Source organism: Carettochelys insculpta, chromosome 1 (assembly GCF_033958435.1).
Source record: "Carettochelys insculpta isolate YL-2023 chromosome 1, ASM3395843v1, whole genome shotgun sequence".
NCBI lineage: Eukaryota > Metazoa > Chordata > Testudines > Carettochelyidae > Carettochelys > Carettochelys insculpta.
The window spans coordinates 191,181,287-191,207,113 of NC_134137.1; the positions used below are offsets into that span (position 1 = coordinate 191,181,287).

At 39.6% G+C, this 25,827-nt stretch overlaps 1 protein-coding gene across 1 annotated transcript in view; it reads right to left on the bottom strand.

The window, feature by feature from the left end:
• Positions 1–25,827, bottom strand: part of CHODL (chondrolectin) — a 41,580-nt gene that overhangs the window by 7,037 nt on the left and 8,716 nt on the right. The window contains exons 2-5 of the mRNA XM_074983464.1: positions 8,953–9,265; positions 7,571–7,728; positions 4,615–4,662; positions 4,107–4,190 (exon numbers count right to left, since the gene is read on the bottom strand). Of these exons, the coding sequence (XP_074839565.1) occupies positions 4,107–4,190; positions 4,615–4,662; positions 7,571–7,728; positions 8,953–9,265 (603 nt within the window). The remainder of the gene's footprint in view (positions 1–4,106; positions 4,191–4,614; positions 4,663–7,570; positions 7,729–8,952; positions 9,266–25,827) is intronic.

Genomic DNA, 25,827 nt, shown 5'->3' on the forward strand with positions numbered 1-25,827 from the left:
GTTGTATGTGTAATGCAGGAACCATCTTCTGCCTCTTCTGCAATATGCCACTTATACTTAACACACTGTTGCTTACTGACCTCCATGGAGTAATAGCAATCAGCATTGTACAGTTATGTTTAATAGGATCAGCTTCCAGTTTCAAGAGAATAACTGACTATATTCGCAGTAGATGTATATCCACATTTTATTACCATACACGAGACCCAAGCTGGTATTTTGCGTATTGCACTTCTTTCCAATTCTTTAAATATATTTTCACTTGCAAAAGCAAATATTTAAGGCCAGTTTACTTATTGCAATAGGGTCTTACCATTGGTGAACCTAAGGTTCGCAAATTCAAGTATTTGCAAGTGTCTGAGAGCAGCCCCTTCCCCTGGGATCTGGGGCATGGAGCACTGGCAGCCATTGCCACCCCAGGCAGGGAGTCCTGGCCGCTGCTGCTTCTCCAGTGATCTGGGCAGGGAGCGCCAGCAGCCACCCCCCTCCCCGGGGGCCCCAAGCCCTCATATTTGCAAAATTCTCAACATGGAACCCTTGCAAATGTTGAGACGCTACAAGAATCATACTTTGGCTTTCCATATACCCTAGAACTGGTGTTAAATGAAGGCTCTTTGCATGTACTGCATTGAAAAGAATAGTATCTCTTTATTTATGTATTGATAGCAAACACTTGCCCTTGAATGTTTAGATGAAAAATTGCTCTGAGAAACTAAACAGATGCAAATGGAGGAGATGTGTGGTTGGCTGATGCTACTGTTACTCACCTTTACCATGCACCACTGTAAGCCCCATGTTCTACCTCTCCCTTTTCTGGTGTTTTTCATGGTTTAATTTTTCTTTGTCAGCCTGTTAGCATTTCCATTATATATTAGACAGCAGCAAAATAATGGACTTTCAAAATAAAATATGTGTTTTAAATGACAACAACAGCAACAAAATATTTCATTGAGCCATGTGAAATTATCCTAGGGGACTGACAATGGGACATGTCAGAATTCTCAACAAGGTGACTGACTTGGAAGCACCTCAGATGGAAGTTATTGACATCTTTCAGCTATTCAGTGATATGAGAAGCAGACCTTGCAAGAAGCTGAAGTTCTTCAGTGAGATATGAATGATGTCAATGCCCACTGAAGACTGAAACTTTGGAGCACTGAGCACCTCTCAAGAACTGCTTGGAATCAAGCAGGATATAAATTCTCACATTAAATGAGTTGGTGGGTTCTCCGAGCACTGCTTAGTGGGTAGATGACCCCATCCACAAAAACACCACCGGGGTGAGCACTATTCTTGGCAGTTTAAGCAGAATGTTCAGATGCTCTCAACTATAGATACAATCCCTTCAGTTGAGTGTTAGGGTACATGGAGAACTTTGCTAGACCATGGGATTGTTATGTAGAAGACCGAGCACGTCCATCCCTAGAAATATCAATCTGGCATATTGCATTAACACTAACGTTCAGTTTTAAAAGATTTTATACATGGCTGAGTTTAACTGTATCAGAAATATTTGAGACCTGAACCTGTAATCAGATCCACAGCAAAAGAACCTCTACCCCAGTAGAGAACCAATGAGTTCAGTGAGGTGCTGCTGAAGTGCAAAGGTATGTTCCAGGTTCATACAGATCCAACTCAAAAGTTGAAGCCATAGTAGCAATATTTGAAAGGGTTAAGAATTCTGTCCCAGAAAGCTAATACCAGCCATTTATTCCTATAAGGGTGAAGGGACTCCACAGAGGAAGCCCTGGGGAGCATACCTCCATAACAGGGTCAAGAGACTAATTTAAAACTAGCCCAGAAGGGGCTGCAGATCTGATTGTCTTGAGCCCAGGGAGAGCTGCATGAAGACAGTGCCTCCAGGGAGAAAGCCCTCAGGGGTAAAACCCCATATCAGGGCCCAAACCACTTAAAGACTAAGCCCTGGGGGTTCTACAGAGATACGAATGGAGAGATACTGGGATAGGCCCTTGGTGGGCTGCCTAAGACTATAAGGATGACATGTAGCTCAGGGTTGCGTCACTGAAAACTCACCTGAGACACCACCAACAGAAGTCATGGCAGACTGAGGCTATGTCTACATTACGAGATAAATTTGAATTAATATCAATTTCGTAACACTGGATTTTATAAATTCAAATTTGACTATCCTCACTTCCCCATGTGCTCCTCACAAAGTCACCTTATTGCTGCCAAGCTCAATCGGCAAACACCGTTACAGCAATGCATTATGAGAACTTATCCCACAGTTCCCTGTAGCATTCTGGGTATTTTTGCTTTGATATTTGACATCACCTTCCCACATTGTATTGCCCTGCCTCCTCTCCCATGGTGAGCAAAAATCCATTTTTTCCAGGCAGAAAGGAGGAAAAGTAGGGCCTCAAGAAAGATCGCCAAATTAAGAAATTTATTTCTTCCATAACTGAATTGCTTTTTAAAAGTAGCTGTAACTGAATTATCAAAGCTTTTATAAAAATCAGCAGGTATGTGTCTTCTCAACTGGCCATCCACTGACTGTCCCCCATATTTTGATTGCATTTGATCCCTGAAAATACAGGGACAATGGAAAGTATGAAGATGAGTAGATCCTAAAGATTTGGGGGAAAGAAAGAGTTGCTGAGGGGAGGGTTTGTGTGTTCCCAGTTCATTATACAGCTTCTGTGGATAGTCTGCATTCTCCAATGGCCTTCCACCCACACCTCCCAGCATGAACGGGTCCAAAGTTAAAAGAAAGAGGGTACAAAAGGCTAGCAAGAAAAAGATTTTTGGCTTTCCTCTTCACTACACTGAAATTGCCAACATGGGTGATGGGGCTTGCCAAATTTCATTGCCATTGTGGGGTGGTTTTGTGTTTGGGAGGTTGAATGGCTAGCTGACATGATCCCCGAAAATGTTTTTAGCTTTGGGTTATGGGGTCCATGGCTCAAGGGCTACTTGGACCATTCCCCCAGGCAGCTGCAAGCCACCGAAAATCTTAGCCGGGGCAGGGGGGAAGATTTCCCTGGGTGGCAGCTAGCCCCTGGGGCCTCATTGGGTCAGAGGGAGTTTCAGTGGGGACCCAGTTGAAGTAGTCCCCCTGGACGGCTGCAAGCCCCCACAATTCGTAGCCACTGGGTAGAGACTTCCCCCTGGCAGTTACAAGCCCCTGAAATTTTTCCCACCCTTGGAGCCCTGTCTGTACGCAAGCCAGGACATGGTGCTTCCTGGAAACATGGTCAGCACCAAACAGCAGGCATGTCCTTTTATTGGGTCAGGGTCTAGCCACGTGATGTGGTTGAGGGTGGGAAAGACCTGAACTACATGGCGCCTGTATGGGAAGGAGGGTGCAGCACACACAAATGTAAACCACTGAGAAGATTCTTGGGCTCTTATGCAAGCATGACCCCCACAACAGTCTTGCTGCCACATAGTGTGGCAGGGCAGTGGCTGGTGACAGGCAGCACACAAAAAAAGTGTAGAGACAGAACCACAAACTCTGTGCAGGGGCCATTTGTAATGGGTTGATGTGTTCACAGCGCTAATAGCAAAGCAGGAAATATGTTTCTTATCAGCCTTTCATATAAAAACCATGATGCCACAGCCACAGGCTTCCTGGTTCGAATTTGAAATTCACAGTCTTCCCATTTCCTAACTCCTGTGCTCCTGAAGAGCAGCAGCAAGAGCTGAGCAGTGTGGAGTGTTGTGGGTTACATACGGGACACCTCTGGAGGCTAATAATTCAATTTTAAGATTTGGCACTTCCACATCGGCCTTTATTCAAACTTTTAAATTCAAACGTGATGCTACACCCAGCAGGTTACAATGATATTGTGATTGTTACATTAGTGCTCCTGAAATCAAGCTAATGTGAAGATGGTCATGTGGTAATATCGAGCTAACTGCCTCAAATCTGAATTTACCTCATAGTGTAGACATAGCCTAGGAGAGTGAAGGCATACGTAACTGGCAAACGTAACTCATGCAGAGTGGGTGCCACTCTTTACAGATATATTTTCAGCAGTGTTCTTAGAAATAAGCTGCCTGGTTTCCATCAACTGGGGAAGTTCCATATCTAAATTTAATTGCCTCCATTCTATGTTAATATTAAAGCCTTATGAATAAATTACCTGTTTCAGTAACAGCTACATGATAATTATCTTCTGATTTGTTGTCACCATAAGGCTTTCCTGCTGCTACTGATGGATAAACCTCTGAAAAAGAAGTTAAGATTTTAAAAATAGCAATGGCAAAAAGGATGATTATTGCATATTGTGCAATATGTTCATAGTTTTTTCATTTTGTTTTTTTTTAACATTTGAAACAGATTCGTATCTGGTATCTCAAGCATTTCAGCACTGAGTAAGTTATTGTAAGTAAATGTGTTTACAGAATTTTAAGTCCTATTCCAGATTTAATCTTAACATTACATTAAAAGCAGCAGTGTTTTGGATCACATCTGTGTGCCTTCAGCCACTTCTTTTTAAATATTCCTTTCTCCAGAATTCCTTTTCAGCATGTTCTACCACTAAAATAAGTCTATTTTTAAAAAAATGTAACTTTCCTGGATCCAATAAATAATTCATTTGATTATGTCTTTAACATTGCAACTCAATCTAAAAATTTAAATTTTCTTACCATTATCTGTCTCTGTTCTGTCGCTTAGTTCCTTTTCTAGGTCATTATCTGTTAAATCAATAGTTTGACAATGAAAAAGTAAGAGTAACAACACAGATGTCTTTTATATTGTTTTACACACTGTACCACAGCTCAAAACTAGATATCTACATTTATTTAAAAACAGAGATTTTTAGCTTCTTATTTCAATATATGGTAAGCACCTTTCTGAAGAATGTTTGACACAAAATCTTAGAAGTTAAGGGTTGGTTACCGCCTACTTCTTGCCCCCCTCCCATTCTGTACAAATATAGAAAAACAGGACTACTCGGCTGCATCTATACTACAAAATAACTTCAAAGTTTACTTTGAAGTAGCTCCTTACTTCAAAGTAGCCTGCACAGTGTCTACAGATGCTTTTCCTTACTTCAAAGTTAACTTCCAGGAATGGAGTAGTGCCCTACTTCAAAGATTACCTTCAAAATATGGGGTGTGTAGACGCTGAACTTCAAAGTTGCTTACTTCGAAGTTATTTTTATAGTGTAGACACAGCCCTACTGTTTTGGCTTAAACCCACTTTCTACAGTGGAACCTTTTGGTTTATTGGATGAAAAATTGAATCCCACCCTTTTCTTGTGTCATGGGGCTTTTCTTAACAGCTCACTTCTCTTACAGTCAGAGCATTCTAGAACATACTAAGTGCGGCAGTGGTTTTGTCAGATGAAGAAATCTTTTTCTCATTACCAAGAAAATTATCAAGAAGGAGGTGTGGATGAAGCAGAAATATGGACAAGATCTTTTGAGGGCAGATCCCAAGCTATTTTTTAAGATACAAACACACCTAAAATAAAAAGGGATTAACCAGTGAAATATTAGAAATTGATAAAGAAATGAAATCATTGCAAAAGAGGAGGATAATGTTCCATTTCCAATTATAAATAACCAACGGAAAGCAAAATTCATGGCTATAAGACATGCAGAAAAGCCATTTGGGTTGTAGTGTTAGAGACTAAACAGTGGGGCTCATAACAAGTTATTCAATTTCTACGGAGGCATCTTATTTCAAACCCAGTGCAGGCTACACTGCACTGGAGTTCGAAATAAGCAGGCTGCTATTTCAAAAAGTTTGGCCAACAATTTCTATTTCAGGATACAAGTGTATCCCAAAATAGAAACAAGAGTGTAGCCTGAGCTTAGGAGACCAGTGTTATGAATGCAAAAAGCATTCCATAGATAACTGAAATTATTTTGAACAGACAGGATGTTCACAGAAGTAGAATTTGTGTGATTATTTGGATATGATCCCCATGTCATTAGCTTATTAACAACAACTGGTGTATACATGTATGCCTTTTGGTGTATACATGTGTTTAATTTTTCTTTGTGTTGCTCTGAATCTTTTTGACCAAATCTGACCATTCAAAATTTCCAGCTCCAGTGAAAGTTTCATGTGAAATTTCAAAGGTATGAAACTGGAAATTCAAGAAATTTCAATCTAGAAATGCATTTTTGTAATACGATCCATGAAAAAAAAAAAAAAAAAAAATTCTGTGGAAAACCTTACTGAAAGAACTTGAAAACTTGGGTGAAATTAATTGGCCAACATTTTCGTGTAAATATTGCCAAAATATTTTCACAATTTCCTAGGAACATTAGTGTTCTCTCTCTCTCCACCCTCCCCCCTTTCTCCATCAGTAAAATGAATAAAGGTAAATGGAATTGTGAATCAAATTAAATAGCTTGAGATCCTTAAATGAAAAATGTGTAAACAAAGTGTTATTACAAAGAGAGATATATGTGGCAACGTATTGAGTGCATATTTGTGTTTTGCAGTGAACTGGAACAATCTGAAATTAGGAAGCATATTATTCTTAAAGTTAGTCTTGTTTAATAAACAGCCTGAAACATGAGTTCAAGTAGTACAGAGATAAGCCAAGAATTTTATAAAAGAGTAAAATTCAAACTATATAGAAAACAAAAACTTGGTCTCGGGCTTGAAATTACCTATGAAACCACATGACTGACTGGTCAAATTCAGTTTAAGTCTCTGAACCTGCACACATTTAACTTCTTGAAAATTCATTGTCCCAGAGAATTCAGCATCACTATTTATTTAGTTTTTGTTGGTCTGGTCTTCAATTTCTTTTGTAAATAACTTGAAAAAAATAGAATATGGATCTGTCATACTTTTATTTTTTCATAAAACAATTTTTAAAGAGCAATACTATAATTTACATCAAAGTGGGTTGTTTTATGATTTTATTCATGGCAACATGACATAAAATAACTACAAATAAATACTTTTAAAAAATGCATTATAATTAATGATTTTTTCAATGGACCTAATTCAGCCCTGGTGTAAGCAGTAACAACCCTTTTGACTTCATTGGCTTTATACCCTTACAAACCCAATCTGGATTTGGCCTCTTGTTAGATTGCTCTCTTCTCCAGTGCGTCCAATTAACTCACTGTCAGCTCAGCTAGACTTCACTGATGGCAGATTAGAAGGTAAAACATTCTCCTGCTAGCTAACCAAAATTTTGATGTTATTACAGATAACAGATGCTTCTAACCAGGAATATTTTGACCTGACTTGCCACAATAATGTGTTACTCCAGTAGTACTTCAGTGTAACTGCAGTTTGAGTGACTCTAACCTAAAACCATAAAACACAATGGGGAAATCAGGCTGGGATATCAGTCTTCAATAAAATCAATTAAAGTTTCTGCAGGAAAAAAAAAAACAAACAAACACACACACATACCCCATGAACCGATTTTAAGAGCATTTCTTGTTTTGTTATATTAGCCCTATCATTAATGTTTTTGCATATTTACCCTCCCTATAGTTCACTACACGAGCTAGGACTTCGGGTGGGGCTGAAGAACGGCAGCAGATTGCTGAAAAAAGCAAAGCCAAAGTGTGAGTTTTCTGTTAACATGCACCACCTGTGACATCTGACCTTAGCCTTTCTTACCTGGCCTGTACTTGCAGATAAAATTGTGCTTCATGTTGCATCTGTCATCATTCCACTGGTAAAGGTAAGGCCCTCCCAGGCCAGGGTTTGCAGTTGGTTGATGATACATCACAACACAAGCTTCACTTCCACAGGAAGGCTCATCCGTATACCAATTTCTAGCAGTGAACATGAGTCAAAATGTTCAAAATCTTTCAGATAAAAGGCCCACTATATCACTGATAGAATCACTTGTACCCATCCAGATATTCCATAATCTGGTGAAGGTTGTAGTACATAGGTTCCATTGCCCCATAAAATCAGAATAAGCTCCATTCCACCTCCACTCCCATCTCCTGCATGGAAAAGAGTGGTGGTCAACCCTCACTCTGCAGATCTTGGAGGATCTGCAGTCAAACTGCAGAAACATCTGCAGAACTTTTCTTCCCTCCCATGTGATGCCTGCTTTCCTTGTCACCTACCCACAGATCCCCTGCAGACTATGGCTCTCAAACTTTATCATTTGTTCTACTGGCCATTAGCTGAAACAGGAAATCTTATGGGGTTTCCAAAATCTGGGGTGAAGGTAGAGTGAATTACTTTAAACAGTTTTCACTAATTTGCACAGCTGTTGGTCTTCTGGTTTGTGGGCCAGAATCTAGCTGAGTTTGGTTGCTGTTTCCTGCTCCCATCCCTACTCCTTCCAGCTCCACAGATGGAAGCATATGGAACACTTACTTCTATGAGTCTTGTTGGAGGGCTCAGACAAACTTACCACAAAGACAGTATGGGTATGTCTACACTACAGCAATCTTTCAAATGACGTTCTTCTGGAAGATCTCTTCCGATAACTTTGTTTCAAAAGAATGCATCTACACACACAAAAGCAGATTAAAAGAGCCATCTTTTCTTTTGAAATAGAGCATCCACACAGCCCCTCTTTTGAAAGAATGGGCCAGGGACCGAAAAAAAAAAAAATCAGGTGCCATGAGGATGGCTCTTTTGAACAAAAGGGCCCACTGATCATATACATAATTTTTCTTGAAGCTTTTGAAAGAAGGCTGTCTTCCTGAAATGGGAGTGGAAGAGCGCTTTCGAAAGGAGCACCCATTGTTTCAATTTAATTTAGAAAGAAGACATTTTGTGTGTAGATGTTCCCCCAGATATTTTGAAATATTTTTTTAAAAAACTTGCTAGTGTAGACACAGCCTATGTCACCCTTACACCTCTCCAAGTGCAGATCCATAGTCTCATTCTCCTCTTTGTGTCCAGAAGCAGGGGTGGGACACTGACCGACTGACTGTCTTTTCTGTATAGTTCAATTCACAAAATCTTATGAGTGCTGCCCACACCATTTCCTTCCTTAAACCCTTCAAATGCTAGACAATCTTTTATTTTTTTACCTGAATGATGAAATGGTCCCATCAGTCCATTGGTAGAGGTCGGGGCAAGCACTTGATGTTGCTTGTCCCTCTCCACTTCTCCACAATCCAATCCAGAAATCACCATCAGAAATCCCAGAACCTGACTTAGTGAGATTTTGTAACATGTTTTCTATGAGCTTCTGTTCTGCTTCACTTTCCAGACTTACAAGTACCCCACCATCCATTTCACAGGCTTGGCGGGCCTCCTGAAAGCCCACACGTCTCGACAAGTCCTGGAAGTAGGCGATCTTGTAACAGGGATGCTTGAAATCACTGTAACACACCTTTTGACCTGAAAAAGGGAGAGATGATCAGTTAGAGAATACAAGTGCATGTTAATTATTGGAAAAGAGATGTTGTTCAGTATGAATAAAGAAGGGACAAAGAAGATTAATAATATTGCCACTTGAAGAAGCCATATTTTCCTTTGATTGGGTTGATGCTGCTGAGATCCATAATTTCAATTTTAATACTGTTGGTCTCACATGTGTCTTGGTCTCTGTCCTAAGAGCCCTAAGCATGTGAAAGGCCCATCAGAACCATGACAACTATGAGAATTTCCCCTGTTTAAGGACTGCAGCCTTGGGCCCCTTCCATAAAAGAAGTAGTATTTGTTTTTAAAACCTTACTGTCTAAGGGACCCCATCCCACTACTATTGGAGTTAATGGCAAAACTACATTTGACTTTATAGGAACATTATTGGTCTCTAAATTTGCATTGTCACAAAGAGGCTAGGAGCTTCTTTCATGATTTATCTAATCCCGATTGGTTTGATTCCCAGGTATTTATAATTTTATCATTATGTCTAAGAATGTTCAAGACAGTCAAAGACAAAGAAAAATCAAATAATCAAGACTACAGATGACATCTGAGACTAACATAAAGTCAAGCAGTCCAGTATAGTTAAAATATTTTCAGAAAATATCAAATGGAATGTATTGTTTGTTGTCTTATCCTTCAAGTATTTAGATAAACTTCAGTTTGATAAATCTATTTAAATAATAGAACCAAAGCAGCCAGTAACTTTTTAAAAAATGATACTGTAGGTACAGAAAGTGAAGCTGCGTGATGGCACCAACTCTTGGGGCAGCCAAGAATATCAAAAGGAATATCACATTAAATTGCAATCCCAATAGCAAGGATTAATGAATTTGTAAACTTAGAGTCTTATCCTATGGCTGGACAATTGAAAATATAGTATTTATGTTTAAGATGGGGTGAAGGGAGGGGAGAGAAGTGATCTAGGAAGCTATCAGATCATTTGTTTTACCTCAAATTGTCCACAAGCCCTTAGAACAAATTCTAAAAGAGAGCCTAGCTAGAAACAAAGTTAAAGAGTAATTAGAATAGCATAAATCAGTTTTACAAAAAGGAGATCATGCCCAATCAATCTGGTCTTTTTTTTTTTTTTTTTTTTTTTTTTTTTTTTAAGGAAGACAATTTTCCCAATGGACATGCAGTAGATTTAATCTATTTGCGTTTCAGTAAAACAATAGATACAATTCCTCATGGGAAGTTAAACTGGATAAAATGCGGAGTAACATCAGAATCAAGGCTGGTGAGGAACTAGTTAAAGGGGAGGCCATAACTGGTCTCACTGAAATGTGAACTGTTCAGCTGAAGTGGAGTTTCTCAAAGGTCAGTCATGGGACTAAATCTAATTTAAAGATTTTCTTCGGTGACTTTGGCACAAAGAGTGGGGATTTGCTAATAAAATTATTGAAGGGAAAAGTTAGAAAGTATTGTCAACATGGTGGAGGAACAGAATACCACACAAAAAGATCTTGATGACCTTGAAAGCTGAAGTAAAAGAAATAGGATGACTTTTAATAGTGAAAAGTGCAAGGTTATGGCTGCTATGATGGACAAAGGAATGGAGAAGGGAATTAAAGAGGCTGGCTTGTGTAAGGGTAGGTCTAAACAGCAAAGTTATTTTGAAATAGCAGCCACTATTTTGAAGTAACTATGCAAGCACCTACACAACACAACCACCATTTCACAATAATTTTGAAGTAGTAGAAGCCCTATTTTGAAATTGTCAAACCTCATTGTACAAGGAATAGCGCCTATTTCAAAATCGGTACTACGTAGACAGGAAATAAAACCTATTTCAAAATAAGCCATGGTGCATCCAATGGCTGTATTTCAAAATAACCTCTATTGTGCATGGATGCTCTATTTTAAAATTGCCTTCCCATACTGATGGAGCACAGGTCACTTGATGGCTTGTGCTAGAGTAAATGATGGATTCTCTTCACCTTGAAATCTTTAAATTCAGATGTAATTACTTCAGTAACTCCAACAGATTATGAGCCTAATACAGGTGTGGGTGGGTAGCCTATGATATTCAGATTACATTAGATCATGGTGTTCCTGTTTGACTTTAAATGTCTGAGATATTAATAGGCGATGTATTGGTGATCAAATTACTGGTGATCATGATTTCATGAGAATTACTTTCTCACCTAACGGAGATGCACTTGGCCCTATCAAGCTGGAGTAGCCAGGCTTGACACATATGGGATGCTTCATGAGGCCTGTGATGAGACGGGTGGGCCATGAAACAACACTGAAGGCTCTGTGGAGATGCTACTGCAGCCTTTATTGCTGTATCTCCAATTTTTGAAACCCAAGTAAATCCACATCAGTGGACACACAAACTTTCCTACGCAAAAATGTCATTGTACTGAGTTGAAGAGTGAGCCACCTGGGAGCTGGCGTGAAGGTAAAGGAATGTACAAGTTCCCCAGATCTTTTCTACACACAAAATTGCACAGGCTTAGCCAACTAGGATATTTCTAAAATCAATTTACTTAAAACACATGCTACCTTGTGCCTGGATATCCATATGTCAATTTTAAACCCGGTTTGCATGGCTTTAGTCACACCAGAGTATGAATTCGTTTAGCTACTTCAGTTTTTAAATTTCTCCCTACTTCTGGTACCTTCCACATCTGTGGCAAAAGACATATTACCAAGCTACTAGCTTTTCTCAGGCCACTCACCTACAGATGAAACGCCTGAAATTGGGTGTCAGGGACTTCAGAGAAGGTTGTGAAGTCCTCTGTTCTCTAGCTAAATTACTTCCTGATGTTCAAGTAGTGACCTTCGCTGAATCGTCTTTTTCATTTCTGAAGAGGAGTTTCATTATTTTCGGTGCTGCCAGAAGTTGTTCAATGTGCTAATGGAAATCTAGAATTGTGTATTAATGGCTGCTAAATCAGCTGACATTTTAGTGCCCTTTTCTGAGTGAGCATGCTGCTATGTCAGCTGCTTGAATTTCATTTTTAGCAATTTTGTCTCCCTGCTGTTCAAAGCAAAAATTATCTAACAGTGAAAAACAGTAGAGTCTACTGCATGCTGCGTTGTGGAAAAAACAGGTAGCAGAAAGTTGATTTGTGAGACGTTTATCTTTTTCCTAAAAAGAACTGTAAAGCAGATAATGGCCCACAATTAACTTAAACTAATATACTGAATAATACTATGTCATATTTAGAATCAGAATCTCCCACTATTATAATTCTTTAAATGAGCATAATTTTGCAAGTAATTTTGTTGGAATTAAAGGAAGCTACTACAAAGTTAGATACTACTCAACGGCCATGTCTGCACTAGCCAAAAACTTCAAAAATTGCCATGCAAATGGCCATTTCAAAGTTTACTAATGAAGTGCTGAAATACATATTCAGTGCCTCATTAGCATGTGGGTGGCCACAGCACTTCGAAATTGACGCGGCTTGCCACCGTGCGGCTCGTCCAGACTGGGCTCCTTTTTGAAAGGACCCCAGCTACTTCGAAGTCCCCTTATTCCTATGAGCAGATGGGAATAAGGGGACTTCGAAGTAGCCAGGGTCCTTTCAAAAAAGAGCCCCATCTGGATGAGCTGCGCCAATTTCGAAGTGTCACAGCCGCCCACATGCTAATGAGGCGCTGAATATGTATTCCAGCGCTTCATTAGTAAACTTCGAAATGGCCATTTGCATGGCCATTTCAAAGTTTTTGGCTCTTGTTGACATAGCCAATCTGAATAAAGACGGAAGGATTAAGCCCTTATTATTTTAGGGAAAATTTTGGACTCTGTTGTGTGTGTGATAGAAGAGGATATAAGAAATCTCTTCTGTCCCCCACTATGTCTATACTAAGTGATTGGGTCGATCTTCTGGGGTTCAGTTTTGCAAGCTTGGTAGAGATGTGTGAAATCGAACCATCTTGGGTTGGCAGTCAACCACTGTACTCCTCAGTATCATGAGGAGGAAGGGAGGTCGATGGGAGAATTTCTCCCATCAACCTCCCTCTGTGAAGATAGCCAGGTAAACTGATTGCAGATAAGTTGATACTAGCTATGCAATTGCTGTAGCTGGAATTGTATATCTACAATTGACTTACTTGCCTAGTGTAGACCTGCCCCTCAACTGGGCATGTGGGCAGGGATAAGGCAGTATGAAAATTTCCTTCAATAAGACTCTGACTAAAGAACCCTCAAATATCTTCTTTTTATTAACATATATGTTCAACCATCTTAACCCAAAAACTTTTCCCATTAAGCAGCAGATACTGTGGGCAGAAGAGCAGAAATTATATATCATCTTTTATTGGAGTGTGTTACATACACTCTCTCTTCCTCTCTAAGAGGCATCCTGCCTTGTATAGACAGAAGAGCTCAAAAACATTCCATTCTGACTAACCTGACACCACTAAGAAGAGCAAATACTAGCTTTTTTTCCCCCGTTAGTCCCCCACCAATCTTTTTTTTTCAATCCTTCATAATTTTGAAACTGACATTATCCTATTAAAATTTGCTTTGTAAAACAAAATGTTTTCACCTCCATTAACACCTCCCATCCTTAAAAGTGGAACCACTTGAAGAAACTTCCAACTTACACTTCCAACATTAATTTTTTGTCCTTTATTCTCACTGAACTATTACACAAAGCTAGTCCATTTCTTGTCTTGACTCTCATGTACCAGCATAATGATGAGCTATTTTGAAGGCAAATACTAATTTAAAAAACAAATCGTCAGCTAAACATTTTAAATTTAATTTAAAAAAGTTCAACCAATAATAAAAAATAGGAAGCAAAATAAATCAAGTAAAATTCAGTAGTGCTTTTATATATTCAGGTTCCAGGCAAGCAATTAGTTTCAGCTTATCTTAGTAATGCATTATGAAATGGTAATAGTAAATGCTCTTAAGTCTGTACTTATAAGGAACTTATGCCAAAAATCTTGCTGAGAACCAAGATCAATAAGAATTGTGCAGCTCTAGGAATTGTAGCCGAGACTTTCAGAAATGTTCAGTGATTTGGGATGCATATAATTTGTAAATGCTTAACTTTCCGCACCCGCAGCCTGGTAACCCTCACCCTCCCTTTCCCCATTAGCACTCTAAAAAGAGGAAAGCCATGCTTGGGTTCTGTCTCACATGAGCCCACTATCTTTTAGTGACACAGGTTATTAAAAACCCTAATTTTCAGTTTAAAAAAAACAATACAAAACACAGATCAGCCACTGTTGAAGAAGAAAACTGGGTACGTAATACCTGGTTGACTGTCCCCATCAAATTTAATGTTAAAAATTCAGAGTCTTACCAGACAGCTCAATGAGCGACATTCTGTCAGATGAAAAGTCTATGGGTTCCAAATGACTAGGTGACATCATTCCTAGCTTGCTTGAGTTAGTTCATATTGCTGGTTTGAGCCTTTGACTTGGAGGAAAGTATTCTTTGCTTCCAATCACCTCCTTAGCTGCTGTAAAGTTGGTGTGGGTTTTGCCTATGTTTTCTCCCAATTAGTTCTAATTTCTTCCCACCTGATATGAAGCTTACATTGTTCAGCTGTCCTACTTCTTCACCTTCTTCACCGCTGCTTCTTGGCAATTGCCTACCATCTCATTTTAATTACTTGAGGAAATTCCCTTATGGATTACTTTACTAGATAAGTCATTTTTTTTTAAATCATAAATTTTGCTTTCACTCTTCCTGTTGTTTCCCTAGTGGAGGTGGCACTGCTTTGGCCATCATTCTCTTCTTGTTTTTCCTCTCACCATCTTGTTCTTCCCCTTAACTCACTGAGTGGAATCTCTTGTCTTCAGTTCAGCTCTATGGTAAAATTTATTTTCTCATTTCTTACACTGAGCCTGATATTTTTTCATTGCCTATAGTGCTCTTTTTGTATTTTCCTGTATATTGGATCTCTATTACCTCCATTGTTAACTTTATTGAGCTGATCTTGAGTGAGCTTTGTAGCTGAAAAACCCAGGACGCTGATTCACATGCTTTTAAATCTGCCTGATGATCCTTTTGGTCTATGCTATTTGCAGTCTTTTACCCAAGCTCTAAGTACTCTAGTTATTCACATAAGCTTTTTGCTTCATCGTTGCTCCCTCAACCACCCAACTTTCTTCATGTCCTGTTTGCATTTCACCTGATCACTTTATCTGGTGTTTGGTTAGCAAAGTTAACACTATTTGCAAAGACTTTATCCCTCAATTTCCCAACCAACATTGGCATTTTTCTCTATTTTCCCTTCATGAAGCTTTAACAACTAAGCCCTAAATGTTAAAGAACAAACCAAATCAACAAAAGCCCTCCATGCACATAGTTCATAATAAGTTTTACATGATCTGGGCAATTCAAAGAGAGCAATAGTAATGAGCATTTGAAAACACGACAGTGCACCTGCCATAGGAAATTATGTGTTATCATTAAACAAAAGCATATGCCCTCATCACTTTCCCAAGATGGTGACTGTGGAGGATGTAAGCCCTAGATTCCAGAGATCATGGAAGGAGGACTATATAAAGTCACAGGAAGCAGATACTTCTGGGATCTATCAGACTTTTTTCTGGGTCTCTTAAGGAATGGCAGATTAATGTCAAGGTGAGATGTGTGAAGAGAGGTTCTTCTCTATCAAGAGGGAAGGTGATCATTATTTTTATTTTCTTTGGAAGGACAAAAGCAACAAACATCACTAAGAAACAGAGGAATAAATTACTTTACCTTCAGAGGAAGCATATGTTATCAGAAGGGAAAGAGAGGCACAGCAGTGAAATTGATGCCAGAAATGTAACAGATTCTTACTGGTTCTAAACTGAGATCAAGGACATCATTGTACTAGGCAGTGTGCTTCCACACAGTGAGTGATAATCCCTGCCTCAAAGTGTTTGCAATCTAAACAGACAACTCAACATTATTACTTCTATTTTACAAATGGGAAACCGAAGCATGCAGCGAGTAAGCGATCGATCCAAGATGACACAGGACATGTGAGGCAGACCTGGGATTTAAAACCAGACTTATTGAATTGCAATTCAGAACTTAAACCCAAGACTATATCCCCTTGCACTTGTTGCATGTGACCACTTCATTTTAATTCTTTTGCCAATTACTGAATGTATAAGGTCTCATAGGAGTGGAAATATTGTATTTTAACTCCATTGAACCTCTCCATATTCTATACGAAGTTTGGCTAAAACCTAATACAAAATTCATAAGTACTCCCTTAAAATTAAACACTGATGATGTATTACCCCTGAAATGCAGAGGCTAACTTAGGTGCAGGTAAGTCATTACAATCAGGGAGCCTATTTGCACAATATGCATTGAATTATTATTTTGCTGCACTAAAATATGGCTGCTGGACAGAATGGGCACGTGAATCAGTTTTTTTTATTACTTTGAATGAATTATGAAATCTCTGTGACCCCAAACCAATAAATAAATTAGGAGTATACTTAAAATATGCAGCATGTGTAGCTAGTCACTAAAAATCTAGAGGAGAAAGAGTTCATCTAAACCATTTGAGAAGCTGTTCTGATTTACAGGTTTTTAATTAAAACCCAGCACTTATATTTGAGTGGAAGACTTTGGTTAAGTTCATACAAAAGCCTTAAATTTTCCATATTGACAGTGAATTTCACTTACCTCAGCTATATTATTTTTTGGCAAAACACAAAAGAATAAAGAGAATTTTAATTGAAAAAATTGTGAGCAATTATTAAAGTGAATGAGTGATTGCATTGGCTAGAGCTGACTCGGCATAACAGTCAGCTTTTATGAAAGCTGCCCCAACATTGCTTCTAACTTATTACCAAAATTAGGATTTTCCTGTAAGTTCTCAGAGGAGAGAGGCTTGTGTATTGACATATTACACCAGAAGAAAACATTTTAACAGGAACTAACCCAAATATTCTCCAACATTAAGATGCTATCTCATTATAATACAAACTACTAGAAGCAGGGACTACCTCTGTTTAAGCAGCATTTATAATGAGACTACTGTGCTATACGATAATAAGTGCCCTTGCTTACAAACAAGGAAAAATGCCTTCTCTGAAACTTCCAAACACAGCTGTGTCTTTAAAAATCAGACCCTACGAGTAGTGAAAAGTTAATTTGCATTAGTAATTTCGAATGGTGTTAACTCTTCCTTATGGTTTATTGATGTGATCCCATAGAATTAGCCACATGATAGGATTCATTGTCTGAGGATGTAAAATAGCAAATGACAGTTTGGATCAGAACTTAAGCACCTTAAAAGTGTGCTTTGTATGTACTAAAGGAACTGTCCACTTGCCTATCCATAGGCTAGCTAAGCTTTATATCCTTAAACAACAACAAAAAACACTACTTGTGTGCTCTCTGATATGTGATAAATTGTGGGGAATATAGATATTGTATGAATAGGATAAAAATATAGACAATTATTAATGGGCTCCAACTCCAAAGATTAAGATGTGTATGCCATCAGGCTATGAGAAGGATGAGTAAATCAAGTACAGCAATTATCAGTCTATGGGAAGAACCATTTTGCAAGTGATGTATTATTGAGTAGAATAGTGAATTTGGCATGAACTGGACATTAAAAATATAATCCTGTACAGAAGGGTTTAAGAGAAAATAAGGAAATGTGCACTATAATAGTGTGAAATGGAGTATTATTTATATACTACTACCACCTGGACTCTCCAACCAAGATCAAAACTCCATTATGTTAGGCACTTTACATGTATTAAGACAGTCCCTGCCCCAAATACTCTACATCTATATAGACAAGACAGCAAAAACGGTGAGAGAAAGGCAGTATTGTTTTCCAGATGGGAACCTGGGGCACAGAAAACGTAAGTGGTTTATCTAAGGTCTCATGAGAAAAATATGGCAGAATCTGGAATTGAATACAGTTAAGTCTTAGTCCGCTGTCTTAACCACAGACCATACCTCCTCTCTAGTGTGATTTTCCCCATGCAAATATTCACTAAATCAAAGAAATCTGACCCTACAATTTAACTGAAATGTTAGAAAATATCATAACATAGGCATACAGTGCAGAAAGTACAGACATGCATATAAATCTTAACTTATGTAATAATATTAAAGTACCTTCTTATTGAACTTCAAATTAGAATACATTTGCAGAAAGATTTCTGTGGAAAGATGACAATGTGATAACTTCTCATATGGCTTTCATATATTTGTCCTTATCCTACTAATTAGAGAAGTCTTAGTTTTATACCTTGTGCAAGATGTCTCAATGGCATAATTATGACATTGTTTATTAGAACAGAAAAAAGTGTTGATCACTAATTATAGTACGTTAAATCATGTGAAGGGAAAAATATTAATTAAGATGATCAGTATGTGTGAAAATTATCCCTGTATATGAAGCCAATACAGGGTTTAAGTGAGACTTGGCGACGCATAGGCCTGATGCTTGCCATCTGCAAAGGACTGAATTTCATCCACTGTTTTCAGTCTCACAAACACTTACTTTTATATGTTGTGCTCCCCAACAGGAGAAGCCCCCCCCCACATCTCGTAAGAAAGTAGCTGGAGGATAAAACCCTAATTCAGAAGGCAGAAGGGTCCCACAACATGACATCCCAAAATTCTGGTATTTTCCATCAGGTGCCCTGTATGAAACTTGCATCAGCTGTTGCTGATGGGCGTAATAGTCCAGTTTTCCGAACTATTTATAGCATGAATACAAAGGCTTCTTTTTTGACTGAAACTTGCCATAGAGGTCTCAGATTAGTTTGGCTAAGTTTATCGATGCATGAAAAACATTCGTCGCTTTAGATTAGTTTTTATTTTATTTTCAGCTCCCAGCAACTTACAATTCCTCCAGTTTAAAGTTGCCAATTTATCTAGCCCATCAGTCCATGTGATTTAGCGCATTTGGGATTGGGTGGGGTATGGAGGATTCATTAAGGACAAAGCATCACATAAACCATCAAGGAAACTGAGTTTTCAAAGTGTGTGCAATGACCAGTCTTTCTCAAGGATGTTTAGAACACATTCATTATTGTATGAAATATTATACATCAAACATGTTAATATGTCAGGACACAGTAAGGTTGTTTTTGGCTGGTCTACTGATACTGAGTATCCCCTCTGAATCAGCAACAGCTATTTCCCTGGCTGAAATAAACTCGTTGGTGTCATAACATAGCCAGCTTTATGCTACCCTTCAATGACATCTTGTGTAGAGGATCGGGGTGAGGAGGGAATAACTTGGGTACACTGTGACCTTTCAATCTTCAATTGCCATAATCCCCTGGTAACTACCACAGGTACCATGAGTTAAAGGTAGCCCTTGGATACTCAGTATGGCCCTCTCCAGACATTCCAAAATTATGAGTCTGGCCTCCAAAATCTTGAGATTGTCTTAAAATTCTTTGTCTTCAGTATGAGTCTTTACCGGTTACATTTTTCAAGCTTTACTCTGCAATCAAAATGGCTAGAAATTTACCTAAAAGCAAGGATATCTGTTATTCCCGTGTACTAACATGACTCCAAGAATTGGAGCTTTAAGAAATAAAACCCAAATATCATGAAACATGATAGAATTGTGATATTTGACAATGATCTGGCTTGTCCTTTCGGCTTAACCAGTTCCCAACAAGCCTAGGGATTGAGGGAGGCACAAAGATGGTCTAATTCCACCCTTTCCCTACTTGAGACCTGAACTCAAGATAAACGTGTCCCTTCAGATCTAGGTCAGCCTACTTTGTCCGTAATCTATGAAAACTTCCTAGCCCTTCAGAGGAGGAAAGGGGAAGAAAAGGGATAAGGATCAAGGAGAGGGAGGAGGCAGGAGAAGGTATTTAGAGAATAAAATAGACAGAAGAGCCATCTGGAAGAACCAATATTGGAGGTAGAGTCACAAGTTAACACACACACACACACACGGAAGAGAGACAGAGGGGCATGAGTCTGGGCAATTGGAGAGAAATCCAGGTGGGGAGAGAAGATCAGGCACAAATGGAAGAACTTAGGCCCCTGATCCTACAAAATGGTCTACACAGGGGGATCCCAGAGCCCACAGCTTATAGGATTGCCTTCTTCCTTCTGGAAGAGGGAGAAAAAAAGGTCATTGAGCATTGAATGGAGAAGGTGCATGCTTGCACGGCAACAGAGCTCAAAACACTGATCAGAGTGATTAAGACTGGCAATGTAGGATACTGGCAGAGGTCAGTTCTATCAACAAAACAAACAGCAATATCTGCATTGTCTTTGTTGATACAGGGAGGGGAAAAGAAAAAACGTTTCTCAGGAGTGGAAGCTTTTTGTCACTAAAACTGGGTGTTTTTCCTCTCAGATGTCAGATTGCAGTGTGTACCCTCTGTTTTGTCACTAAAAGGCAGTTTTCATCGACAAAACTTGATAGTATAGACATAGCGGTAAAGTCAGAACTGAATACAAACAAAAGATATCTTGCTGTCCTCACATCACACAGACTTGCTGTTAGGTTGCATCTAGAGCTGATGCCAATTGACATAACATCATTGACTTCAGAAGCACTATGCCAATTTATATCAGGTGAAAATTTGGTCTACATTTCTGCCCTAACTCCCCCCCCCACACACCTTTTCATTTGTCACACTCAGTCTGAAGCTGAGTCTTCATAATGCACTTTTGAATGTGGCCACTAACAAGAAATGCATCTTTCTAATCACATTCTGATCCAACTCTGATGCATCATCTGTTAACTGATCTTTGTATCCTCCTGCCACACTTTGATTTGAGTCTTGCTTTAATACACTGTGTTACTACTGATGATGTTTTATTGTATCATTTTCTCAGCTGGCCAGTGCACTGAATTTAATTTGGATTTTATGATGAATCATATTCCATTATTTCTTTTTAAAAAATATTACTACTGCAATAAGATTTCATAATTGCATTATGTTGTCGTTTGCAAAGAAAACACATGGAGACTAATACCATCTCATCTGCCAAGGTTTCCAACTCCAAAGACATCTCTCCTTTGTTACGCAGTCACAGTGTCTAGTTCACAAAGGCCGTGTCTACACTAGCCCCAAACTTCGAAATGGCCACGCAAATGGCCATTTCGAAGTTTACTAATGAAGCGCTGAAATGCATATTCAGCACTTCATTAGCATGCGGGCGGCAGCGGCACTTCGAAGTAGGCGGGGTCCTTTCGAAAAGGAGCCCCATCGGGACGAGCCATGCGGCAGCGAGCTGCGTCAATTTCGAAGTGCTGCGGCCGCCCGCATGCTAATGAAGTGCTGAATATGCACTTCAGCGCTTCATTAGTAAACTTCGAAATGACCATTTGCGTGGCCATTTCGAAGTTTGGGGGCTAGTGTAGACATCGCCAAATGCTGCCTAGTTTATGCTCCTGACAAACATAAGAACATCAGATTGCCACTCACTTTGACATACACATGCAAACTGGCAAATAGATTTTAATAACACCTTAACTAATGTCATCCTTAGTATTTTAAGAACAAACTGCCTATCTTCAAGAGGTAGGGACAGAAGTACCTCAGTATTTGGAGCTGCTAAGGCAGATGAATCACATGAGGCTCATGTAGTTACTGGTCCAGGAAATAACACTAGTTGTTACCCCAATGATCTTTGTAAAGTTGCTCTACAAAAATGTTAATGATTGATATTTCTATAAAAACCTTTCATCAGAGGATCTCAGAAGTGTTTCACATGTATATGGAGGGTGGCTGAAAACTAACTGGCCTGTTTTGGTGCAGACGTGCTGAAGCTCTGGAAGGCCATGTCTCAGGAAGGCACAATGCCTCCTGTAACCCCTGGCCAGGAGAGCTATAACTGTCTTCCTTAAGAAGTTGGCTTCTGCAGTTGGCTTGTGTTGAAAAGGGCAGGACCATGGTATCACTTCTCACTGACAATGGGTGCAGTAGCCTGCCCCTCGAGGTCACTAGTAAACAGCAGTCACTGAGCTAAGGAAAGTGCAAAAATCTGTAACAGTGATTAGCTCCTGTGCATCTTATGGTCTCCAGGGTGGGAAGTGAGCACAGCTAGGCCCTGTTCTTGATTGGTGTCTGGTGATCTTTACTACACATGTCCCTTTCCTAATGCACAGGGATATTCTGAGGATTAATTAATTGACTAGAGTCAGACTGTGATTGGCTGTTGCATTAGGGAAGAGGACAAGACCTATTCTTCTTTATCAATCATTTTATTTTTGGTGGGATGTAGGACCAATGTAATGCAGTCAACTTTCAGAATCACTGTGACTGCTTAGCTGTGCAGAATAATACTCTAGCCAATGGATAAAGATGAAGAAAAACAATACCATGTTCCCCTGACATGCCAGATAGACAGAAAGATGTAATTTAGCAAGGAGGTCAGGTCAACACCTTTTCTTTCTATGGACCATGGCATGACATTTTTAATCACACCAAATGGATCAAGACCTCTCTGATCAGTATGTCACCCACATCCTTCCTCTCCCTGCTTTTTATCTATTATCATCACTTATGTCAAGGGACAGTTGCCTGTCCTCATTCACCTTTGTGAGGTTCCTAGCACATTTTGTACCAGCATTTCCTAAATGGTGTTCCACAGAACCCTGGGGTTCCATGAAGTGAAAATAAGGGTGCTATGAGAAAATTCCATTACAGTAACATTTTATGATTTAAAAGCTAATAATGAATATTTAAGGATTTATTAATTGTGTTTAAAAAATTTCATTTGTCTTTGCCACAAGAAGTGTCCCTGTGTACTGCCAGCTTAGCCAGAACATGAGGACAACGACATCACTTCTCAGCGCTGCGTGCACAGTCAGGCATGCAATTGTCTGTTATATACCACCCTGTATATCCCCATATACACTTTCAGGGAGTGTGGATCATGTGGGTAAATAAATATGAATACAGCATGTTGTTCTTTAAGGAGTAATTTGCAGCTGCAAATGCTGCCATCGCTGACTCCTCTGTGGCTCCCTGCTCTGCCACCGCTGAAACAGTAGAACTAAAGTTAATTGGTTTAATCACCAGCAGTGGGGTGGGGGAGGGGTCTGGATGTTAAACCAACTGAAATTTGGTACCATTATTTCAGTGGCAGTTTACAAGGAGCGGCAGAGAGACCCTCCCTTGCAAAGTAGTCGGCCCACGTGCAACAGGGGTAGGGCAAGGGGAGCCAATGGCTATCCAGAAGTGGAGCCAGACAGGTCCTACATCATCCTTGCCTTTCACTGGCTGCGACTGGCCTCTCATGTTGCCATAGGATGGCCAATGAAATCGTGCCCTCCGGACTAGAGTCAGAGGAGCATTGGTGGCTAAGATAGCTTCATCCGCCATGTTGGCTGAGGTGATGGAAGGAGCTAACTTGGTGGGAGTTTGTTCAGGCAGAGGCCTCTTTGGGTGGAAGGGGTAGTCCTGGGAGCTGGATGAGAGCTGGGCTGAGTTAATCCTGGGGACCGGGGGGGGCAGGTTTGGGGCTTAGCATTTGTTTATTATCATCTTTACTTATTTGTGGTCTACTTTTCTAGCTCCACATATTAGACTGTTATTAGGATTTCCACACAATTATTGAGTTTAAAAGGGTTCTATGGCCAAATAAAACAGGCAGTACTGATCTGTATAAAATGATCTCAAAGATGGAAATTTGTCTACCACTTATGCTCACTTCATGGAGCAGCACTAACTCAAATGTTTGTGCAAGTACTGCAGTCACCAGCATCACTTTCTTCAGCACCCCCACCTGTTCCATGAATTCTGTCATTCCCCTCCTGGTCTCATCCAGCCCTACTTAATTTGAAACCCAGTAGGATTACTGCATAAAGTAGCATACATACAGGTTAGACTTAGTAAAGCACATACTTCTGTAAACTATTAAGGGGCATGCAACCTAGCCACATTACATTAAAACAAAATAGATTGCTGCGTGCAATGTGCCTTGCTATAGATCTTGAGAAATCATTTACAGTATAGCTTAGAACCTAGTCAAGAACACATTTTTCTGGTTTTGCCAAAGTTCAGTGGTGAAGGATTTTTTGTTTTACCGAACAAGAAAGATTTGGATTCAATCCAGATTCCACTGTTTCTAAATTTTCAACGTTTTGGACAGGTTTGCTTACAATACTAGCTGGTCTTTGCTAACACAGGATATTGTATACCTGAATATATGCATGCGCGCGTGCATGTATGCATGCGCGCGTGCATGTATGCATGTGCGCACACACACACACACACACACACACTGCCCTGAAGCTGTAAGTAAGTCTCCCTCTCTGCCTTGATCCAGGGTTGCCAATTGTCCTGGACTGGATGGACCAGCTGCCATTGCAGTAAAGGTCATTCAGTGCATGTGGTCCAGGAGCATTAGCAATCTATTGCCTCCCACAGTTTCAACCTCCTTATCCCCCCTCAGGCTGGTGGTGGCTGCTAGGCAGCATAGGGCACCAGCCCTGATAGGGAAAGCCCTAATGCTACATATGGGCAAAGAACACAGGAGAAGATTTTATGTGGTGAGAGACAACTTTCCACAGTCCATGAGACATTTTTCACAACTAATGTGATAGGTCCTTACTTAGAATGGTCTCCCCTCAGTACTACCGGGAGCTAGGCATGCAGATCAAGGGGAAGAATAAACCACTTTTCTTGCACATTACACTAACAATCCAAAGGCACGTTAGACAAGACTAAGCTTACATCTATAGGAGGTGAGAGGAAGTTACTAAGTATCTAATTCTTTTTAGAATAAGTCAATCAATATTTTAGCATTCATCAATTATCCTTGCAGAAAAACATACCATTACCGTTACTTGAATCAATACAAGGTAATTCAATACAATGCTGCCTCACCTAAGAAATATCTCTTTTGAAAGAACACATGAAGCACGATTACATTCATTGGTGTGAGCTGTATCCATTTATGAAGAAGACTATGAGGCATTTTCTGATAGAATTTTTGTCACATCTATTAAAATGTGACAGTTTTACTTTTTCTTCTAAGTGGAAAATGTCTACTTTTGGCATTAGTTCTGCTCCATACATTTAACATTACGTAAATTGGAACTGTGAGATTCATTTAGCTGTAGCTGTAATAAATGCTATTTACTGCCTTCTGACCAAATGGGCCATCTGATTATTTAATCACATTACTGGTCATAACAGATACCTACAGCATAAAGGGCCACTGTGCAGCAACACCAACTCTGAGGGGGGGATCCTGAGATTCTTGTACCTCAAGTAGTCCCAGAGTTCTGAAATCACCACGTCTGCCCCCACCAAGTGTCAATTGAAGTGTGAGTTCCACACCCTCATGAGCAGGTCCAGCAATCCTGCATCTTGTGGAGAAAATGAGCCTCATACCCAAATACTTTCATAAGCCCTTATAAACACATGCTCCATAGTCTCATCTCTTTATAATTTCTCTTTGGAGAGGCAATGCCACTGCAGATGCTAGCTTTGCGCTTAATGAGTCCTGCTCCTGTGTGCATTGAAATGTATTAAAACAAGACTATTAAGCCAGTCATTTCATAAAACATAGGACATGCTCATCCTCACCCTATAACTCCAGAAAGCACTGGAAGGAATAGTTAAGGTTTTGGGGCTGTGGTGTTGACAGATCTCTA